General features: G+C 38.6%; 1 protein-coding gene across 1 annotated transcript in view; it reads right to left on the minus strand.

Annotated features, from left to right (window-relative positions):
- Nucleotides 1-12,168, minus strand: part of LOC125237818 (vacuolar protein sorting-associated protein 16 homolog) — a 50,765-nt gene extending 38,597 nt beyond the window's left edge. The window contains exons 1-5 of the mRNA XM_048145017.1: nucleotides 11,900-12,168; nucleotides 10,422-10,611; nucleotides 9,139-9,285; nucleotides 8,589-8,715; nucleotides 6,896-7,029 (exon numbers count right to left, since the gene is read on the minus strand). Coding sequence (XP_048000974.1) covers nucleotides 6,896-7,029; nucleotides 8,589-8,715; nucleotides 9,139-9,285; nucleotides 10,422-10,611; nucleotides 11,900-11,949 — 648 coding nt within the window. The 5' untranslated portion in view covers nucleotides 11,950-12,168. The remainder of the gene's footprint in view (nucleotides 1-6,895; nucleotides 7,030-8,588; nucleotides 8,716-9,138; nucleotides 9,286-10,421; nucleotides 10,612-11,899) is intronic.
- Nucleotides 12,169-20,448: the final 8,280 nt, after the last annotated feature.

Below are 20,448 nucleotides of genomic sequence, written 5' to 3' on the forward strand. Positions count from 1 at the left end.
AAAACTTTCTTACTAAATTATCCAGTTATATATTGATCCTATCAAAAAAACGTACATAACCTTTCTTGTAGGAAATTTTATGTAGATATTTTCTGTTTAACATATTTTTTTGCTGTGGGCCACCGTTTACGAGTTATTTACGAAAAACTAAAAAATTGACTTTCAAGATCGAATGGCAGGGTACGGACCCCACCTCATGTCATGGCATTATTTTTCCATGGCTATTTAGACCCTCATCTTTCACTGGTAAAAATGACAGACTGCCTCAAGAACCTTTTTTGGAATTTTTTTTTTACCACTTTGTACCGTTCTGGCACGGTGAAGGACCCGGCCAAATGATCTGGCATAAATACTATGCGACTTCTGAGGAACTCTATTTTCACTTTTTAATAATTCCAGGTTGCCTCAAACACCTTTTTTGGGCCTCAAAAAATTAAATCTTTAAAAATTCATAGCTCGATAAAGCCCCGCTCCCCAGCTGCCAGACTTGCAGACCTGATGTTGGCTATGATCAGAGAAGCATCTGAGCACCTTTCCAGGTTGCCTCAAGGACCTACTCCAAAATCCTGCCAGCTCTTGGACCAATAGGTTTTCGGGTGTGCTGATTTAAAAATTAATGACCGATTTGGAATCTGACATTGCTGACTGTCACTTTGACACAAAAGTCGTCATGGGTGTCGTAAAATAGGTTTTAGGGGGTGCTGATTCCAAAATTAATGGCCAATGTGGAATCTGACATTGCTGACTGTCACTTTGACACAAAAGTCGTCATGGGTGTCGTCAAATAGGTTTGCGGGGGTGCTGATTCCAAAATTAATGAACAATGTGGAATCTGACATTGCTGACTGTCACTTTGACACAAAAGTCATCATGGGTGTCGTAAAATAGGTTTTAGGGGGTGCTGATTCCAAAATTAATGACCAATGTGGAATCTGACATTGCTGACTGTCACTTTGACACAAAAGTCGTCATGGGTGTCGTCAAATAGGTTTGCGGGGGTGCTGATTCCAAAATTAATGAACAATGTGGAATCTGACATTGCTGACTGTCACTTTGACACAAAAGTCGTCATGGGTGTCGTAAAATTGGTTTTAGGGGTGCTGATTCCAAAATTAATGACCAATGTGGAATCTAACATTGCTGACTGCCACTTTGACACAAAAGTCATCATGGGTGTCGTAAAATAGGTTTTAGGGGGTGCTGATTCCAAAAATAATGACTAATGTGGAATCTAACATTGCTGACTGTCACTTTTACACAAAAGTAGTCATGGGTGTCGTCAAATAGGTTTCCGGAGGTGCTGATTTGAAAATTAATGACCGATTTGGAATCTTGACATTGCTGACTGTCACTTTGACACAAAAGTCGTCATGGGTGTCTTCAAAAAGGTTTCCGGGGGTGCTGATTCCAAAATTAACGACTATTTTGGAATCTCACAGTGCTAATTGTAATTTTGACACAAAAGGAATCATGGGTGTAGTCAAATAGTTTTTAGGGGGCACTGATTCCAAAATTAATGAAATGATTTAAAAAGTAATGACCGATTTGGAACCTGACATTGCACAGTACCCCTGGAAAGGAAACCTATTTGACGACACCCATAACGACTTTTATGTCAAAGTGACAGTCAGCAATGTCAGATTCCAAATTGATCATTAATATTGAGATCAGTACCCATGAAAACCTATTTGAAGACACCCATGATCACTTTTGTGTCAAAGTGACAGTCAACAGTGTCAGATTCCAAATTGGTCATTAGTTTTCAAACACCTCCGGATACCTATTTGAGGACACCCATGACGAATTTTGTGTCAAAGTGACAGTCAGCAATGTCAGATTCCAAATTGGTCACTAATTTTGGAATCAGCACCCCCTAAAACCTATTTTACGACACCCATGACTACTTTTGTGTCAAAGTGACAGTCAGCAATGTTAGATTCCACATTAGTCATTATTTTTGGAATCAGCACCCCCTAAAACCTATTTTACGACACCCATGATGACTTTTGTGTCAAAGTGGCAGTCAGCAATGTTAGATTCCACATTGGTCATTAATTTTGGAATCAGCACCCCCTAAAACCAATTTTACGACACCCATGACGACTTTTGTGTCAAAGTGACAGTCAGCAATGTCAGATTCCACATTGTTCATTAATTTTGGAATCAGCACCCCCGCAAACCTATTTGACGACACCCATGACGACTTTTGTGTCAAAGTGACAGTCAGCAATGTCAGATTCCACATTGGCCATTAATTTTGGGATCAGCACCCCCTAAAACCTATTTTACGACACCCATGACGACTTTTGTGTCAGAGTGACAGTCAGCAATGTCAGATTGAACATTAGTCATTAATTTTGGAATCAGCACCTCCTAAAACCTATTTTACGACACCCATGACGACTTTTGTGTCAAAGTGACAGTCAGCAATGTCAGATTGAACATTGGTCATTAATTTTGGAATCAGCACCCCCTAAAACCTATTTTACGACACCCATGACGACTTTTGTGTCAGAGTGACAGTCAGCAATGTCAGATTGAACATTGGTCATTAATTTTGGAATCAGCACCCCCTAAAACCTATTTTACGACACCCATGACGACTTTTGTGTCAGAGTGACAGTCAGCAATGTCAGATTGAACATTGGTCATTCATTTTGGAATCAGCACCCCCTAAAACCTATTTTACGACACCCATGACGACTTTTGTATCAAAGTGACAGTCAGCAATGTCAGATTCCAAATTGGTCATTAATTTTGGAATCAGCACCCCTAAAACCTATTTTACGACACCCATGACGACTTTTGTGTCAGAGTGACAGTCAGCAATGTCAGATTGAACATTAGTCATTAATTTTGGAATCAGCACCTCCTAAAACCTATTTTACGACACCCATGACGACTTTTGTGTCAAAGTGACAGTCAGCAATGTCAGATTCCACATTGGTCATTAATTTTGGAATCAGCACCCCTAAAACCTATTTTACGACACCCATGACGACTTTTGTGTCAAAGTGACAGTCAGCAATGTCAGATTCCAAATTGGTCATTCATTTTGGAATCAGCACCCCTAAAACCTATTTTACGACACCCATGACGACTTTTGTGTCAGAGTGACAGTCAGCAATGTCAGATTGAACATTAGTCATTAATTTTGGAATCAGCACCTCCTAAAACCTAATTTTACGACACCCATGACGACTTTTGTGTCAAAGTGACAGTCAGCAATCTGAGGTACTACATATTCGTAATCTGAAAGTAATCAAGTCAATAATTTCAGTTATTTTGAATCGACTATGATTCCGAATTATTGGTAATGGTAATGATTGTATAGATGATTAGTGATTCCTTTACATGTAATGGTAATTTACCGTTTCACTTGATTACATTACAAGTAATCTGACACCCAGTAGTGTCAGATTACAAAGTAAAATCAAGTAATCGTGTAATCCGGAATCGATTACGATTTCCCCATCTCTGGGTTTAGTTATATGGTTCATTGGTACTGGTGACCACCATCTGGCTCCATCATCAGACCCTGAGTACCACCTCTTGTCAAAGGTCTTGTTGAGACGAACCCAACGAGCCTAAACACGAAGTCGTTTACTTACATGGTTCACTGGTACTGGTGACCACCTTCTGGCTCCATCATCAGATCCCGAGTACCATCTTGATGTGTCTTATCATCTTGACCGTATTGTAATTTTCACATTTTTATCATCACAACGTTGTAATACTTTAACATTTAAACATAACAAAGTATTACAAAAGCAAATATTTACGGATCTAGGATCAAATTCGTTCGTCGCTGTTTACACACACACAATGCGAGGATAGCCCGTGTAGAAACAAGGCGTCCGACCCACACAACAATAAATATTCTCGACGTTTGCGATGAAAACTCGGAGACCAAAGCGACATACGTCTTACCTTCTCGAGCTCCGGCGCGGCACTGAAATCGCAGGCGTCCGTCGCCGGTAAAATAGCGACAGGAAGGCTAGTTTTCAAAAAATTGGCAAAAAATCATGATAAAATATTATAACGACAAATGGATAACAGCAGTTTAAGCACATTGTGCAGATTATTTATATACTAAAATAACTTCGATAACATGTAGATTTTCGGAGAAATGATCACTTGTTTCGATGTATTTTCAAGACAAAATTGAGTTCGTTTTACTTTCAATTTCTCAATTTCAAAGGATTAAATGATAAATATTGTTTAATGGGCCTTAAGTACAAGATATTTGGAACTTAAATTTACCTCATTTATGAGAGTGATCTTATCAAATTGTACATAATAAGAGCTCCGAATTCTGTGCTTCACGCGGTTTTTCCTAAACGAGCATCAGAAAAACAATCATTACTAATTGAAAAAGCTTTTTTTTTCATATGTTTTTTTATTTAACCGACAGTTAATAAGATGTTCTAACTGAAACAAGTACTTTCACTGTCTTTTAGTATGAGTAAAGTGTACAATTTTGTCGATAAATATTGTGCATTTTACAATATATCGCCTTTTTTTGTCATAGCGCTCTTAATAATTGTATGACCAATGACCTCATACATAAAATTACCAGTTTAGGTGACAGAAGGCGAATCCAATTTGTAAACATTAAATGTGATAAGGAAAAGAATCTTTCCGATTTTCAACGGGACACGGCTGAAGGGGCGAGCTGGTTTCGACTGCGCCCATGCATCTCAATTGTCCAGAAAGTTCATTCGAAGATCATTTTGCTTATAATAATCTGAGTAATCACAGTGAATGGTTTGACAGTATTTCAGCTAACATGTAGAGAGACTTGCTAGCTTCGTCGGTCAGGCTTCGTCTTGGACACAACGCGGATAGTTAGGCTGCCAGGTGTGGCACTTTGGATTACGTTTTTATAATAAATTAATGATAGTTTGTATTGTTTTGGTAATATATTTTCTACTCGTATACTACTCGTTTGGTACTCGTATAAACCTAAACTGAAATAATAAATGAATAAAAGGAAATAATTAGTGAAACTCTGACATAAGTAATAATTAATGAGACTAAATGCGTTTTCACATTATCCGATCCGATATCGGATGTAGGACTGATACCCCATACATTACAGGCGCTATCTTGGATTTTTTCCATTTAAATCCTTCCGACATCCGATATCGGATCGGATAATGTGAAAACGGACTAAGACAATAGATACCTTGTTAGTGTTATATACCTATGCCTATGTATATAAAACATTCTGTAAAAAATAGCCGTCTCGATGGAGCTGCTTGTTTATCTCTAAAAAGTAATGAAATCTACATAAAGTTCCTTACTGCGATTTCTTTATTATTATAGTTAACTAGCCTTTGCCCGCGGCTTCGCTCGCGTTAAATTCGAAAATCTCTCCACAAACTTCCATCCTCCATTCTAAGGAAGTGGGGGGATATAAAAAGAGACAAAAAGTAGCCTATGTCACTTTCCATCCCTTCAACTATCTCCACTTAAAAAATCACGTCAATACGTCGCTCCGTTTTGCCGTGAAAGATGGACAAACAAACATACACACACACTTTCCCATTTATAATATTAGTATGAATGTTGTGTGACTTGGCCGTTGAAGTGTAGCGGTGCTGGCGACAGATTGGTGCAATAGTGTCATGGACCACCTGGTTATAAACTTCTTTATACCCTTGTGTATAAAACGCGTAAAAACCGCTGCGCATAGTAGTCGACCATCCAACGCGTACTTGCTCGTACGCCTATCACCCACTTGACGTCGCGCCAACACTTTATGGAAAAAGCGGGTTTTCGACAACTACCAATAAGATTTTAGACATTCAAAAATCTTCAATAATACTCAACTGTTTCGGTCGCACTCGTTTAAATATAGGATAGGATTGGTATGAGCGAGACGGTCAGGAGATTGATTGTCAACATGATATCTATCATAAACACCGTTCGAAATGGCCTCATTAAAATCTAAATTTTAAATATATTGAAAGTAATATTACTAATCATTGACGTCACGCTCAAAATGAAAGAGATAGAAAATTTGACAGTATGGTACTCTTTTGCATGATTCCCATAATTCAAAATAAGAACGATGGCTTGCGTTGTAAACAGGGACTGAAACATGACACGGGCCCCTAGCGTCATCTATATACTTTTCACTGTATCACTTGTAATGCCGTTGAACTACCGCGTGCGTATTTAAAAAAAAACGACATTTTTATTCAAATGACACTCTTAGTGACATCTAGTGACATAGATTTACGGCTGCCAACGGGGTACGGTATTTAGTATGGACTCTGCTGGTCCTTTATAATCGTCCTTGACGAAAGTAACATTTTAGTTTGATATGAATTGTGACATGTAACCTTTCAAAAATAGCTTAATATTTCACAACATAAACCACCTGTGCTAAGACATTGTCGCAAGAAACAATAATACTTAAAGTTTTAATGAATTGGTTTCCAGTTTTCGTTTCGGAACACGTCATCTCCAACAATAACTTACTTAGAAACTTGAAAGCTCTTTAGACATACATATTCGCTTTGTATTCGATTTTCAGATAAATTGTCAGTTTGCTATTAATCAATTTACTTTGAGACGGTCTAAGCTAACTTTGCACCGACTCTGACGGAACAAAATTTGGAGCCATATATTGTTATTGCAAATGTCATGTGCTATCTAAAGTTCTTTTTCGATTATTGATTATTCTTTAGCTTCGTAGAGCCTATATATCACTGCGACCATTTCTGAGCGAGCGAAGTCTCCATTTTGGATTAAAGAAAACTGCGGTAATACTAGTTATGTCTAGCTGTTTTATTCTAGAGGTTGCAATATCAATCAATTGTTATGAAGTTCAAGTTGATCATTAATTTGTTTCCCGGCTTCAAACTAAAGTTAACTAAAGTCATACCATGAGTATAGGCCTGGGTTCTCCCAGCTGGCACTTGTATATCTCCTTGTTGCGACACACGAGGAAGCCGATGACAGCTGACGAGCGTAGGCCCGCGCTTAAAACGCACCACGATGTGATTGGCTCACTGGCCCCTGCAACAAATCATTGGCTGATCTTGCAGTACTGCCAAGAACTACTATGTGTAGAGAGAAACCACGCACACCAAATAACAATATAAATAATGATATACAAAACGTTTTTATTATGCAAAAAAAATGTATTAGGATCCTAGCAAACATACATCAACCCCAGAGCTGCAGACCCCATTTCAAAAACTTAAACCTGTTGACCCTCTCTTCCCTGTATATTCTGGAAGTTGCATCATTTGTTAGAAAAAACCTGCATTTATTTAAATTTTGTCAAAATCCTCGCCGCCGTCAGTATCTAGAACTACCAGAACCTAAATTAGAAATATTTAAAAACGGACCATATTACAGAGCCATCAATATCTATAATAAAATCCCCACACACTTAAAAACTGAAAAACTAGACTCAGTCTTTATAAGCCGACTTAAATCTATACTGGTGGATAAATGTTACTACAAAATAGCAGATTTTTTAGATGATGATACAATGTAATTTTATAGTACATCTGATCATACATATTATAAAATAAATAAGCAAACTGTATAATTATTAGTATTAGTTACTACCTAAGTGACACATCTGTAGGCTACACCCTTATCAGGGTCCATGTATGTAATACATATGTATTGTATGTGGTATGCAAATAAATTCTCTCTCTCTCTCTCTTTCTCAATACGGTGTACTTGAATAAAAAAATCGCTGGAGGAGCGGCCGCAATCACTGGTGGGGCGTCATTGCAGTCACCATCAAACCGTCATCCCGGGGGCATGCACCCATGCTCTGTCGCACTCTCCACTGCACCACGCTTTCTCAATGACATACTGACCAGCGACAGCAAACTGGATATGTTTCACAGCACGGAGTCGCAATCCCTTGCGATCAGCGCCCGTTACTTGGAGTCTATTACGACTCCCAAGTTCGATCCACTTGTGAGTACTTTTTTATGTTCCGCTGCACTATTTTATATAAGTGTACCATGTTTATACCCTCCTGTGTGTGTGTAATCTCTTGTACGATTGACATGTTTAGCTAGGCTGTTCATGTTAATTTAAGGAATAAATAAATAAAGAATAAATACATATTGGAGCGGCCAAGATGGCTCACAAATATTCAGATATTTGTAAAGAATAGGAATAACTCTTATTCTATAGGGTTGTAGAGCGCGTGATCAGATATGTTTGAGCAGCTCGGCCACTCCAATTATCTGATGGCAACTGAAGGCAAAATCAAAAGCCGAACGTTCGAGTCGCGCCATTTATAATGCTCATAGGCATTTTCAGAATTTAGGTCCCCCAATTAGCGTAAGTCGTTAAAAAAATTAACTCGCTGTCAGTTTTGTGACGACAATTAAGCATAAAAATCTTTTTTTTTTTCACATTGTGAATGTAGATTATCGCTTAAAGTTTATGTAACTAACACAAAAACAATATTTTTATTGAAATTTCATGCTTAGTTATCGTCACAAAACTGACAGTGAGTTAATTTTTGTTAACAACTTACGTTAATTGGGGGGTCCTAAATTATGAAATATATTTTTAAAGAAATAAAATCTTTGGTAACATACGTGGCAGATCTGGCACTGGCCTAACTTTCGGCTCGGAGATATTGCTGAGCAGGAACATTCGGTTGGTGGTGGTCATTACAGCCAGTCCCACACCATGAGGATTCGGGAATAGCTGTGCTTTGCTGACCTGTTCAATGAAAATATAATATACCATATTAGAGGATTTATTAGCACAGTAAGAGAAGAAGTGCTTCAGCACCATTATTCAAAAACATCAGTCAAAAGTGAATTGTATATCTCTAGGTAGGCCTAACTGTTGTTTTGATGTTTCTGTTTGTTAAGGGCCCCCCCACATCTAGCGTCACGCGAGCGTAGCGTCGGGCCAACTGTATGGAAAAAGACTTTGCCATACAGTTGGCCCGACGCTACGCTCGCGAGACTAGATGCGGAGGGGGGAGGGGGGCTAAGAAGAGACAAATTTAACAGCTAGTTATTTCAGGTTGCTAAGTTTTAAGAATAAGGGGACTTGTTCTAAATGGATGATGCATATTGTATTTATTGCTGCAAAGTAATATCCTTCATATTTAAAAGAATCAGTAAAAAAGTATACCTTAGTGTCCCTAACTTCTTGCCCCATATTGAAAGTCTTCTGATAGGCTCCAAACATGTCGTACACAAGCACGTCTCCACTCTCCTGCACACACAGCAGCTGCTCGCCATCAGACCAACCCATGTGGACCAGGACTCCACTGTTCCACTGAAAATGTCAAACATCATGTCTCAATTAGAAGAGGGTGTTATGAAAACTTTATCTACAAAAGCTAGGGAATTTGGAAAAATGAAAACATTTTGAACAAAAGTAATTATATTTTATTTGTTTACATGACAAATGTACTTCAGAAAGTACATTGGGCGCCAAGAGGTTAAGAAAAAGGGGTTCAATAGATATACAGATTGATTAAAATAAACATAAATTATTTTAACACTTCTAAGGATATATCTGTAGTCTTCATATGTATGTTTAATTCTTTAGTTTGATATTAATTTTACAACAAAGTTTTAATTTTGTTATGAAATTAGCAAAGGCAGTATGGCTGTACATACCTACTGAAACATCTGTTAATTTATTATTTATTATTATTTGTAAAGCAGGCAGGCAGTTGTAGTAACTGATAAAGCCTGTATCCAGTTGTCGGTAGAGGTTTCAGGTGTTATGTGGAATTAGCACTGTGCTTGTCTAACTTATTCTTGAATTCGTTTACACTTTGGGCCGATATTACATCCTCCGGGAGCTGATTCCAAGCTTTTACCACTCTATTACTAAAGAAATGTCTATGAGGATTGTTGTATGACCTGCGAGAGACCAGTTTATACTGATGACCTCTCAGACGGGTGTTGTTATTACGTTCTAGCATTTTATGAAAATCTTTGAGGTCATAATGTTGGGTTAGTATTTTGTATGTCTCGATCAGGTCTCCACGCTCTCTACGCTCCTTCAGGCTTGTAAGCTTTAGGAACTCCAATCTTTCCTCATAGGACATTTTTTTAAGTTTCTTCGGTATTTTGGTGAAGCTGCGTTGAACCTTCTCCAACAAATCGATGTCCTTGATAAATAAGGGCTCCACACTTGAAACGCGTATTCTAATATAGGCCTAACATAGGTTTTGTGAATTTTGAGCATCATATCTGGCGTCAGATTCCCGAAAGCTTTTCTTATGAGGTAGATGAGACTCTTTGCTCTCTTAACGATCGATGTTATGTGTTCTTCCCATTTTAGATCCTCTGTGATTTTGACGCCCAGATCGGTTTGTGTCTTGACAGCTTTTAGGGGAGCATTGTCTAAATTATGTGTTGAGAATATTTTTAAAAGGATCTAAAAATAAAATTACTTACCAAAATCTTTGAAATTACATTCCCTACACAGTTGTAAATTGTTATGACAGGCTTGGCGGTGGTAGCAATCCTGCCAAACTGCTTCCGGTCCCGCACCACAGCAATGGGCCCTCCGTAGGGGGCTCCACTGATTATCATGTTCTCTAGGCCCTCGTCCATGGACCAGTTCATGTTGTAAATCTCCAAACGCCTGTTAAAGAATTTGAATTATATGTTAAAAATCACATGAGGGATCATCCATAAATTACGTCACACTAAAAATCGTGATTTTTGACCCCCCCCCCCCTTGTCACAGCTGGTCACATTTGTTACACCCATACTCCCTAGTGTGACGTCACATATTTTACAAATTTACATGTAGAAATTATTGAATGAATACAGCGGTTAGAAATCAATCTTATTTCCATTTATGTACTTAAATTACTCTTCACCACATCAACAGGTAAAGGCTCTCTTGATATTTCAAAAACGAATGACAAAGTTTCATTTTATCTACAAGAGTGCAAAGTAATTTCATGAAATTTTAACTTGATGTCCACAACTGGCTGTGGCTGGTAGAATAAATGTTTTAAATGTGAGTGTGTTTAGTAAAACGTCCCACTTTGTCGGTTACCATTTTGGCGAGATTTACTTGTATCTTTATATGAATAAACTGACAAAGCAACTTTAAACCAATCAACAAAGTGGGATGTTTTCCCGTGCACACTCACAAATGATGATTTTGATTCTGATATGTTAAAAAAATATGAATCAAACTACATTGTTTGATGTTTTGCAGTTAATAGTTTCCACATGTTGGTGTGTGTGTGACAAATTTATTTAACCTAAGTGCCTTGAAAGCCCTGCAATGCTCAAGATTCCACATTCTGAATCGGTTGACAAAACAATTGGTATCTTATATTTATAACCAGATGCAAAGTCGAAAATAGGTGATAGTCTAGGACATTTAGAACATTTTTAGCATGCACATTTTAGCTTAGACAAATTTTAGTTTTTTTTTTCAACCTTACTTAAGTTGAATCACTCAAATATTTTTTTTACATTATTAAATTTTTAAATTGCAGTAGTTTAATTTTCTTTAGACATAGATGTTTCAAATTTATTTTATGGTATATGATAGACATTTTACAATACAAAATAAAACCAAAACAACTATCTACAGTAACAAGAGTATGCTTATTGATTTAGTCTGAAATTTTGGAGTTTTCACTGAGAAGTTAAGTATTTGTATATATATGTTTATGAGTATAATAACAGTTTATAGTTTGTGTTTTAACCCTTAGATTATGATAGATTTTGAAATGTGACATCACGAAATTAAGGACACCTCCCTCTGTCACACATTGTCACACTTCGTCGACCCCCTCCTCCCCCTTAACGTGTGACGTAATTTATGGATGAGCCCTGACATCCGCCCATATTCTCTCATTATTTCCAAGCAGAAAGAAAACAATATTGTTTTGTTATAATTATCTGACCTGTAGTAGGAATCCAACTGGAACCAGTCCGCAGTTAACAGTGCCGACATTGTATAACGATTAAATACACCTAATAATGATTAATTACTGATAACACAAAATATATGCCTAATTAATTGACTACAAGGGTTTAACTTGCAAATATTTAAGTCAACCAATTGTACATATTATCAGATAGATATTACAAATTAAGCACATTTATATGTTTCTATTTCAACTATATTCGTATAGTTTGAACACGAATTATTTATTTTTCCGAAATAACTCAAATAACACGAATAACAAAACCATTTTGACAACTACGGATAAGACACATGACATAACTGACATTGACATTTATAAGTCAGTTACGAAACCAAATATTATTTGCAATGTTTTCTGCACCGTTTCGTCAATATAAATATACCATCATCTAATTGTTATTTCAAAATTGACATATTAATTATAATATTTTTTTCATTATGATGAGGCTTTTCTTAGAATTTTTTTTCGTGCGTAAATCGGTATGAGCGGGAATTCATTCATGGTATCTGAACGTGTATTTAAATGGCATAGACATTACCTACTCGTTCAGGAATAATGAAGTTTTATTTTTGTGAAAGTAATATATTATATGGCAATAACCATGCAATAACTTGTTAATACAAATGGGCGCAAAATTCAAATTTTCTACAGACTGCCTCTTTTTTTAAATTAAAATTTTTTGGTAAACTTAGGTGACTTAGGAGACAAATTATAAAATTCGATCCATCATGTTGATGTTTCTGGCAAGTTTCTGGCAACTTTTCTCTATGGTGGGAAATTCGAATGTTAAATGTAGGTTCAGATCACGGGTTCAGATGAAAGTTGAGAAAAGAGAAAAATCGAGACGGGAAATGCATGAGAACGTCAAAAAAAACGTTCTTCTCGAGTGTTAAGCAATCGCTTTCTGAGACGAAATGATGATTTTGAAAATATTGGAACGAAGTAATTACGTTTATTGTGTTTGCTGCTTCTCGCGGCGTATTCCTGATAATAGTTTCGTGGTAAAAGTTTTTATAAACATTTCAAGGAAAAAGTTAACACGGATCCGGGGAATACCTAAAATAGGCACGGAAAATTCTTTGCATTTAACATTGGTTGTTTGGGACGGCGTTTCGGTCTTTATGCCGAGTCCCAATGATATTTGTTTCGGTCTACTGCAGTTCATTCCGCCTATTCCGGTAAGTTTTGACCATGGCTCATCCTAAAATAAAGTTTTCATCTTTTAAGCAAAACAAGGCTCTCATCTCTCATCAGGTCAAAAATTGCACACGTTCTCCGGCAGGATTGCGCCTAACTAAATAACCTGCGACCTCTGGCCTTGCCTGGCCTTGCCGGGGCTATCACGCTCCCAACTGCGCCACGGAGGCCTGCTGGATGTGTGCGAATTTATCCATACCTTCCCAGAATTCTCAATCGCCTTAGTGCGTTTTCACATTATCCGATCCGATATCGGATGTAGGACCGATATCCCATACATTACAGGCGCAATCTTGGATTTTTTCATTGAAATCCTTCCGAGATCCGATATCGGATTGGATAATGTGAAAACGGACTTGGTGGGTGGGTCGTTTTTGCATGATACGAAAAAACAAATATACCTAAGTATAGTTTTTCAAAATGCGATAGATACCTATAAGATTGATAGGCACAATATTTTTGTTTAGTAAAATAATAAGGATTGCAGAAGAAGAAAAGAAGGATTGTTTTTCTTCAAATGTTGGAGTTTAGGGTGGAAGAACCATAGCTCACACAAATCATAGGTACAGAAAATCTTACTTCCTATGTCTCTTTAGATGCACGTGGAAAGCCTATTTGTAAGTATTATAACCATAAAAATTTAACAGTGAAAACATTGCCACGCTTAATCTGGCATGCAAAATTGAAATTCACTATATTTCGTAAAAGCAATATCTTATTAACCAAATATCATAGTTTAATGGGTCGCAGTCCGCTCCCGATAAACGGGCAAACAGTTTAAGAGTGCAGACATATTGGGTCGCGTCCCGGGGGAAATTTGCGGAGCCGATACATAAATCTCATATTTCTGCATTATGACATGCCATATTGCGGGTAAATAGTTGCTAAAATTTCGTCCGGAAGATGAGATTTGTATTAAACATTTTCGGGCTCAGTTGATAATGCTTTACATATGTTTTAGGAAACGAGATCTTTATAGGTTTTTAGTTAAGTACAGACAGTACAGTGCAACAAAAGAAGAATAGTTTGGTTATTAGAAGCTCTACCTACCTTTTTTTTTGTTTAGCGGGGGGGGGGGGGGGGGAATGCGCTCCGCATACCACTCGGGTGCGAGGGGGACCCGAGCGGTTATGTGGGACTCCCGTATTGGCTAATGAGGCCACGGTATACCCACTAAAAACCCCCCATATGCCACCTCGCCGCCTTGTTGGCGGGGTTACCGGAACAATTGCGCTCACATCGGCGACCCCGCCGGCGGCAGCCGCCCACGTGCAGCTTCTCCGCGGATGCCCAACAGCCCTCCACAATGAGTGCGCCAGATGACAGGGCGCACCTTCCGCCTCGGCCACTTATATGTACAGTGACGGACCCCCTCGAGTCCGCCACAAAGAGGCCATGGGCGCCAGAAGAGTTCCGGCGCCCGGCGGTGGAAATGGTCTTTGGTTCCACCATAAATTAAATATAACAAGATCATACCATCGAAGACGACCGGTCTGGCGCAGTCGGTAGTGACCCTGCCTGCTGCGCCGCGGTCCCGGGTTCGAATCCCGGTAAGGGCATTTATTAGTGTGATGAGCACAGATATTGGTTCCTGAGTCATGGATGTTTTCTATGTATATAAGTATTTATATATTATATATCGTTGTCTGACTACCCACAGCACAAGCCTTCTTGAGCTTACCGTGGGCCTCAGTCAATCTGTGTAAGAATGTCCTATAATATTTTAAGGTGGCTCGCTTTCCATACAAAAAACATCTACCATTTATTTAGTCACCGCACACTACAACTAAATAAAAATATGCGCATACATCTACTATACATTATCCATCGTCGCAGTATTGAACGAAATACATTGTTTCATACAGAAATCATGGACAAATCCATGTGAATTTTTTATTAATTTTACGAAAATGTGTGTGCCAAATTTTGTGTACAGACACAGAGCCGTCATATTTCGCGCATTTTTAGTTGACATTGTCATCAGTGACACTTGGCTCTTGACAAGTAATTATTTAAAGATATTGGTTTACTTAACTCAAGCAGACTCAGAAATAATGACGCATTTTGTCAATAAAGATACATATCGTGTATTTCGACACTGCTAGTGTAAATCGAAATGGCGTCTCGGTCAAATGCATTGACTATGAAACAGGAGATCTCGAGTTCGATTCCGGGCTCTTTTTTAATAATTTGAACTTTTTTTGGATTTATTAAGTTTTATTTTTATTTTTTAATAGAATAAATATTCTATTAAAAAAGACTCTTACTATATTTCTTTCCTATTTTTTATTTTCATACAAAAATACATTACAATCTTTATTATGCCTTTGTTGATAAAATAAAATATTACACGTCAGGTCAGGTACATAGGTCATAGTGTGGCATAGTATTAATTAGTATTAGTAATGTGCTGACTTCCTTACATTTACTGAGCTAGTTGACCTATGTTATTGTTGTGTGAATGTTTTTCTTCAACAACTAAATAGTTATATATATGAATATGTATGTAGGTATGTGGGTAGCTTTTGCACATTGTAATTTTTCCTCAGTCACCCGCTGAGCTCAGAGACCACGAACGCTGTAGTGTTCGAAACGTCGGGATAAATTGTAAATTCATTATACACGATTTAATCCGTTTTAATAGTTTTTATTTCATGAGTAACTATCGCGGTAACTGAAGACAATATTAACTAAATGGTTACAAATAATAATTAAAGACTGTATCGTTAAGTATGAAGACAACTTTGAGTAGCCGTATTTATTTGCTATTATTATTTTTTTCTTATAACAAGACATGGGCTTAATAAGGCACATAATAAGGTACACATTTTGTCCTAGAAACTCGACGTAAAGCATATGGTTTAGACAGTATTGACTTAATCCTCCCGAGTACCAATTACGATTCCGGACAAATGCTACTAGAAAATTCACAAAATGCGTAAAAGACGATACGATTGTGAAAAAAAATTGTACGGTGCGAACCTCAACGACACCTGATCCACAAAGCAGAATATCTGGACATAGTCTAGCCACTGTTATTTTGAAAATATAAAGTTCAGGATCTGTGTATGGCGGTCATTTAGAGAATGTGGCATGGTGCTTACTCTAACTCCGACTTTGATGTCGAATATGACTATCATACACTGTTTATATCGATCTGGTTTAGGCACTGTTCAAACACCACGAATATCAATTAGACTTTGGCCTATGGCTAATTTTTTTATCTGTTTCTCTTATCCTGCTCTCATCAAAAATTTACGGCAATCCGGAACGTTGCTCAAAAATGCGTTTTTTTTAATTATATAAATTCACCGCATTCATTCTGCGAGTACCCAATTGAAAAACCACGAAGAGGACTCTTAAAGAATATATTTTAGCAGCATATTAACCTTTGTTTGTTGAAATCGTACAAAGAGTCATTGAAATATTCTCAAATTAAGCCAGACAGGGGTTGTCCGAAATTTATTTGCTAGACCTTAATGAAAGTACCATAAAGTCCCTAAAATAAAAAATATCAGACCTTCTTATATTAAATAGTGCTTACCAATACCTTCAGATCATACTCGCGGAACATAATAATACAAAATTATGCACATGTCAACATTTAGACGAGGTTTGTTTTGTCCTTATACTTAACGATACAGTCCTAATCATCAATATAATCTGGTCCAGGCAGGCAATTATGGTTGCGCGATAAATGATAAAACATCTGGCCGTCCCTATAATCGCACTTACTAATAGTGCGACAGGGACGACCTGATATTTTATCGTCTATCGCGCGACCATGCTTCCCATGCTGTACTAGCTTTAGCCCGCGGCTTCGCTTGCGTTAGAAAGAGACAAAAGTAGCATATGTCACTCTCCATCCCTTCAACTATCTCCACTTAAAAAACATGTCAATCCGTCGCTCCGTTTGGCCGTGAAAGACGGACAAACAAACCAACACAAATTATCTTTGGTGAAACAACGAATTCTTCCACTTCAGATTATAGAGTAACCAGCTTTTCCCATTTATAATAAACTAGCTTTTGACCGCGGCTTCGCTCGCGTAAGAAAGAGACAAAAAGTAGCCTATGTCACTCTCCATCCCTTCAACTAAATCTCCTTAAATAATCACGTCAATTCGTCGCTCCGGTTTTGCCGTGAAAGACGGACAAACAAACAGACACACACCCTTTCCCATTTGTAATATTAGTATGGATTTGACATTATTATTTATATTTAAATAATTATATATGTATAGCCCAATTTCGTCAGTAACAGCGTGTTATGTAATGGCGTCGTTGGGGAACAATCGTCTGTCACGCCGTGAAGGTGCGTTCGATTCCCAGGATTATATAAACTTTTTGTATTTTTTTGGATATAAATTTCGTTTTTTTTATTGACTGAGCAAGAATGGAGAGCCGAAGGTATCAATTTTGTCTTAGAGAACATATTGATTTTTTTATTGTCATTTTGATTTTCTATTTATTAAGTTGAGATATAAAACACAACTTTTAATACCCTCGCTAAATATAATATTTTATCGAAATCACTCCTTAGATAAAAAACGTCCACTTGAGTTTTTAAAGCATTACGTTACTCAGTTAACTATTGCATTTTCATTTACTAATTTAAGATTTCAAAAGCGATTTGAATACCCTTGCTCCATCAAAAATAAACAATTAGAAAAAAAAATCATTCGGATCGTAGTTTAGAAACTAAAATTTATCTATACTTTTTGGATTTTTTTTTAAATATCAGATTAGGATAATTATGTTAGAAATTCTGGGTTCGACGAACAAAAAATAGTGTCACATAGTGTTGTGTTCCTGCCGGTGAGTAAGGCTGCCAGAGCTCAACGAGGGTGCGGGGTGCTGACGACGGGAGGACTTACGGAACTAATTTGTTCCGTCTATTGTCCTTTGAGTCGTCGGCAACCCAAACCCTCCTTTGAACTTGTACACTCCTTTTTGCTGTGCATACGCAGCAAAGGGGAGTGTATAAGTTTCTAATGGGGCGGCAACGCGCAAGCGACACTCTTCGAGTTGCAGGCGTCCATAGGTTACGGTGACCGCTTTCCATCAGGCGGACCGTATGCTTGTTTGCCACCGACGTAGTATTAAAAAAAAAAGAGAGAAAAAGTCCTGGATTCGAACCCAGTACTTCCATGCAAATCATGCGATGGCACGTATTTACCGCAAGGCTATTTAAACAAGCTGTCGCCGCGTGAAATTATCGACTAGAAGGAATACAAAAACACTGTTTGTATGTGTGAGTGGTACTTAAAAATAGTGTAAAATAGTAAATTTATTTACATTAAGGGGATTAACGTTACAATGAGAAGTTGAATGTTTGTTGTAATACGTCAATTTTAATATTAAATGTTCGCGAAGCATAATTGAAAGTATATAAATGCCTGTACGACTCCACAAAAAAAATAAGACTGGTAATTTGCAGATTAACGCCATCTAACGCAGCCTGAGCTTCGGGTAACCTAGGCGAGCCACCTTAATATTTAAAATTTAAAATACCATCCCATACATTAAAATGCGACCACCTAAGACCGCGCTTACACTCCACCACACATAGATGGCGCCACAAAAAAAATGTCTTGTAGCTTTCGATTATACTTGTAGATGGCGTTAAGTGTCACTTTTGACATAGATTTACGGCTCGGAATTGACACTTAATGCCAATCTACAAATAATCGGTGGCAACAAGGCATTATTTGTGGCGCCATCTATGTGTGGTGGACTGGTGGAGTGTAAGCGCGTTCGTAGGCGGTCGCATTTTAATGTATGGGATTCAGATTCAGATCTTTATTCATAAAACACAATATTTTACATGTCAATAATATACATAGCAATTTATAAATTAACTTAGTATTATGTAAGCAAGCGACATACAGTTTGGTATAATGTTATTAATTACATATTATTTTTATTTAGGTATTATTATACAATACATGGCTTTATTATTTCGTGCACTCGTCACTTTTACATTTAATCTAATTTGGATGGTATGATCTTGTTATATTTAATTTATGGTTCCACCGCTAACCAAGTCGGCCGCAAAGGATAGGGAGAACGGCGCACCGTAATACCGGCACTCCTCTTCCCTTGCGGCCCCACTAATGTCGCTATCAGCGGAGCGACCCCGCCAAGGTCGCAGGGGGTAGGGAGAGGGAGCGCACCGCTATACCATCACGCCTCTCCCCCTGCGATCCCACCTCGGCTACCGAGGGAGGGCACAGAGCGGCATCCCATACTGCCGGATCGTGACGAAATTAGTTTTTTACGTAATGCTCCTGCTCGGTCAGCGGTTTCAGACCTGACGTCCGATCATCGACCTGACATCACTAGTGTCGAGTCAGTTAGTTTGCGCGTTGACACAATTAAAAATGTCGCACGCGCCGCTCCGCCGCCCGCGCGCCCCCCGCGCGTGCGGCCGCCTCCCCGCCTCACGTCGAGCTCACGTCAGCGGGCATATGCTGATGTAGCCGCCCTAGCCGGTCAACGCAACGCCGCAGCGAACCGGGTCAACGCACCTGCAAAGGTGTGTGAAGAACGGGCTCCAATAAAGGAGAAGTCCTCCCGCGCCGATGTGGATAAGGAGGGGTTCACACTGGTGCAAAGGAAGAGCAAGGCGCGTAGGGCGCCTCGTAAGACTCTGTGTGGTACCGCGGAGCCGATTACTTCTGGTCTGCGAGTTGCTACACCGAGTAAGGCGCTCTACGTGTCGCGCTTGCATTACTCCGCCGGGGCTGATGAGGTGGTGGAGTACGTTCACCGGAAGACTGGCTACACGCTGAGGGTGCAACAGCTGCAGTCGCGCCACTACGTGCACTTCACTTCATTTGTTGTGCGCGTGCCGCGCATGCTGCAGGACACCATCGCGTGCGCATGCAGACTTCTGGCCGAAGGGTGTGGTATTTCGGCGGTTCCGGGGCAACCTGCCGAATCCTACGCCGAGTCAGACGACGCAACGGAGCCACGCTGTTACGTCGTCGCCCAAAACTAATGTTTAATTTGTGTTATTTTTTGTATTATTTATCGTTACCTTTTCCTAGGTTACCTTTTCTTAAAAATAAATAAATTAATTAAATAGCTTATTTTTATTATATTCATACATATTTAAATAATGTACGCACTAAATAATCGTACATTATTACTGTTTATTTGTAACGGCTGTTGCTATCTGCATCGCGCTGTACTTTGACAACTCTCTCTTGTCAAACGTATACCGGTTGGCCGCGTCCCTTCCCCGCGGACCCTCTCTCCGCGCGGAGACGCGCCTCAGCCGAGGCGGTCAGTCAGATTTAGCTATCAGTCGCCGGCGCACACTCG

This window comes from Leguminivora glycinivorella, chromosome 2 (genome assembly GCF_023078275.1).
Source record: "Leguminivora glycinivorella isolate SPB_JAAS2020 chromosome 2, LegGlyc_1.1, whole genome shotgun sequence".
In the NCBI taxonomy this organism is placed as follows: Eukaryota; Metazoa; Arthropoda; class Insecta; order Lepidoptera; family Tortricidae; genus Leguminivora; species Leguminivora glycinivorella.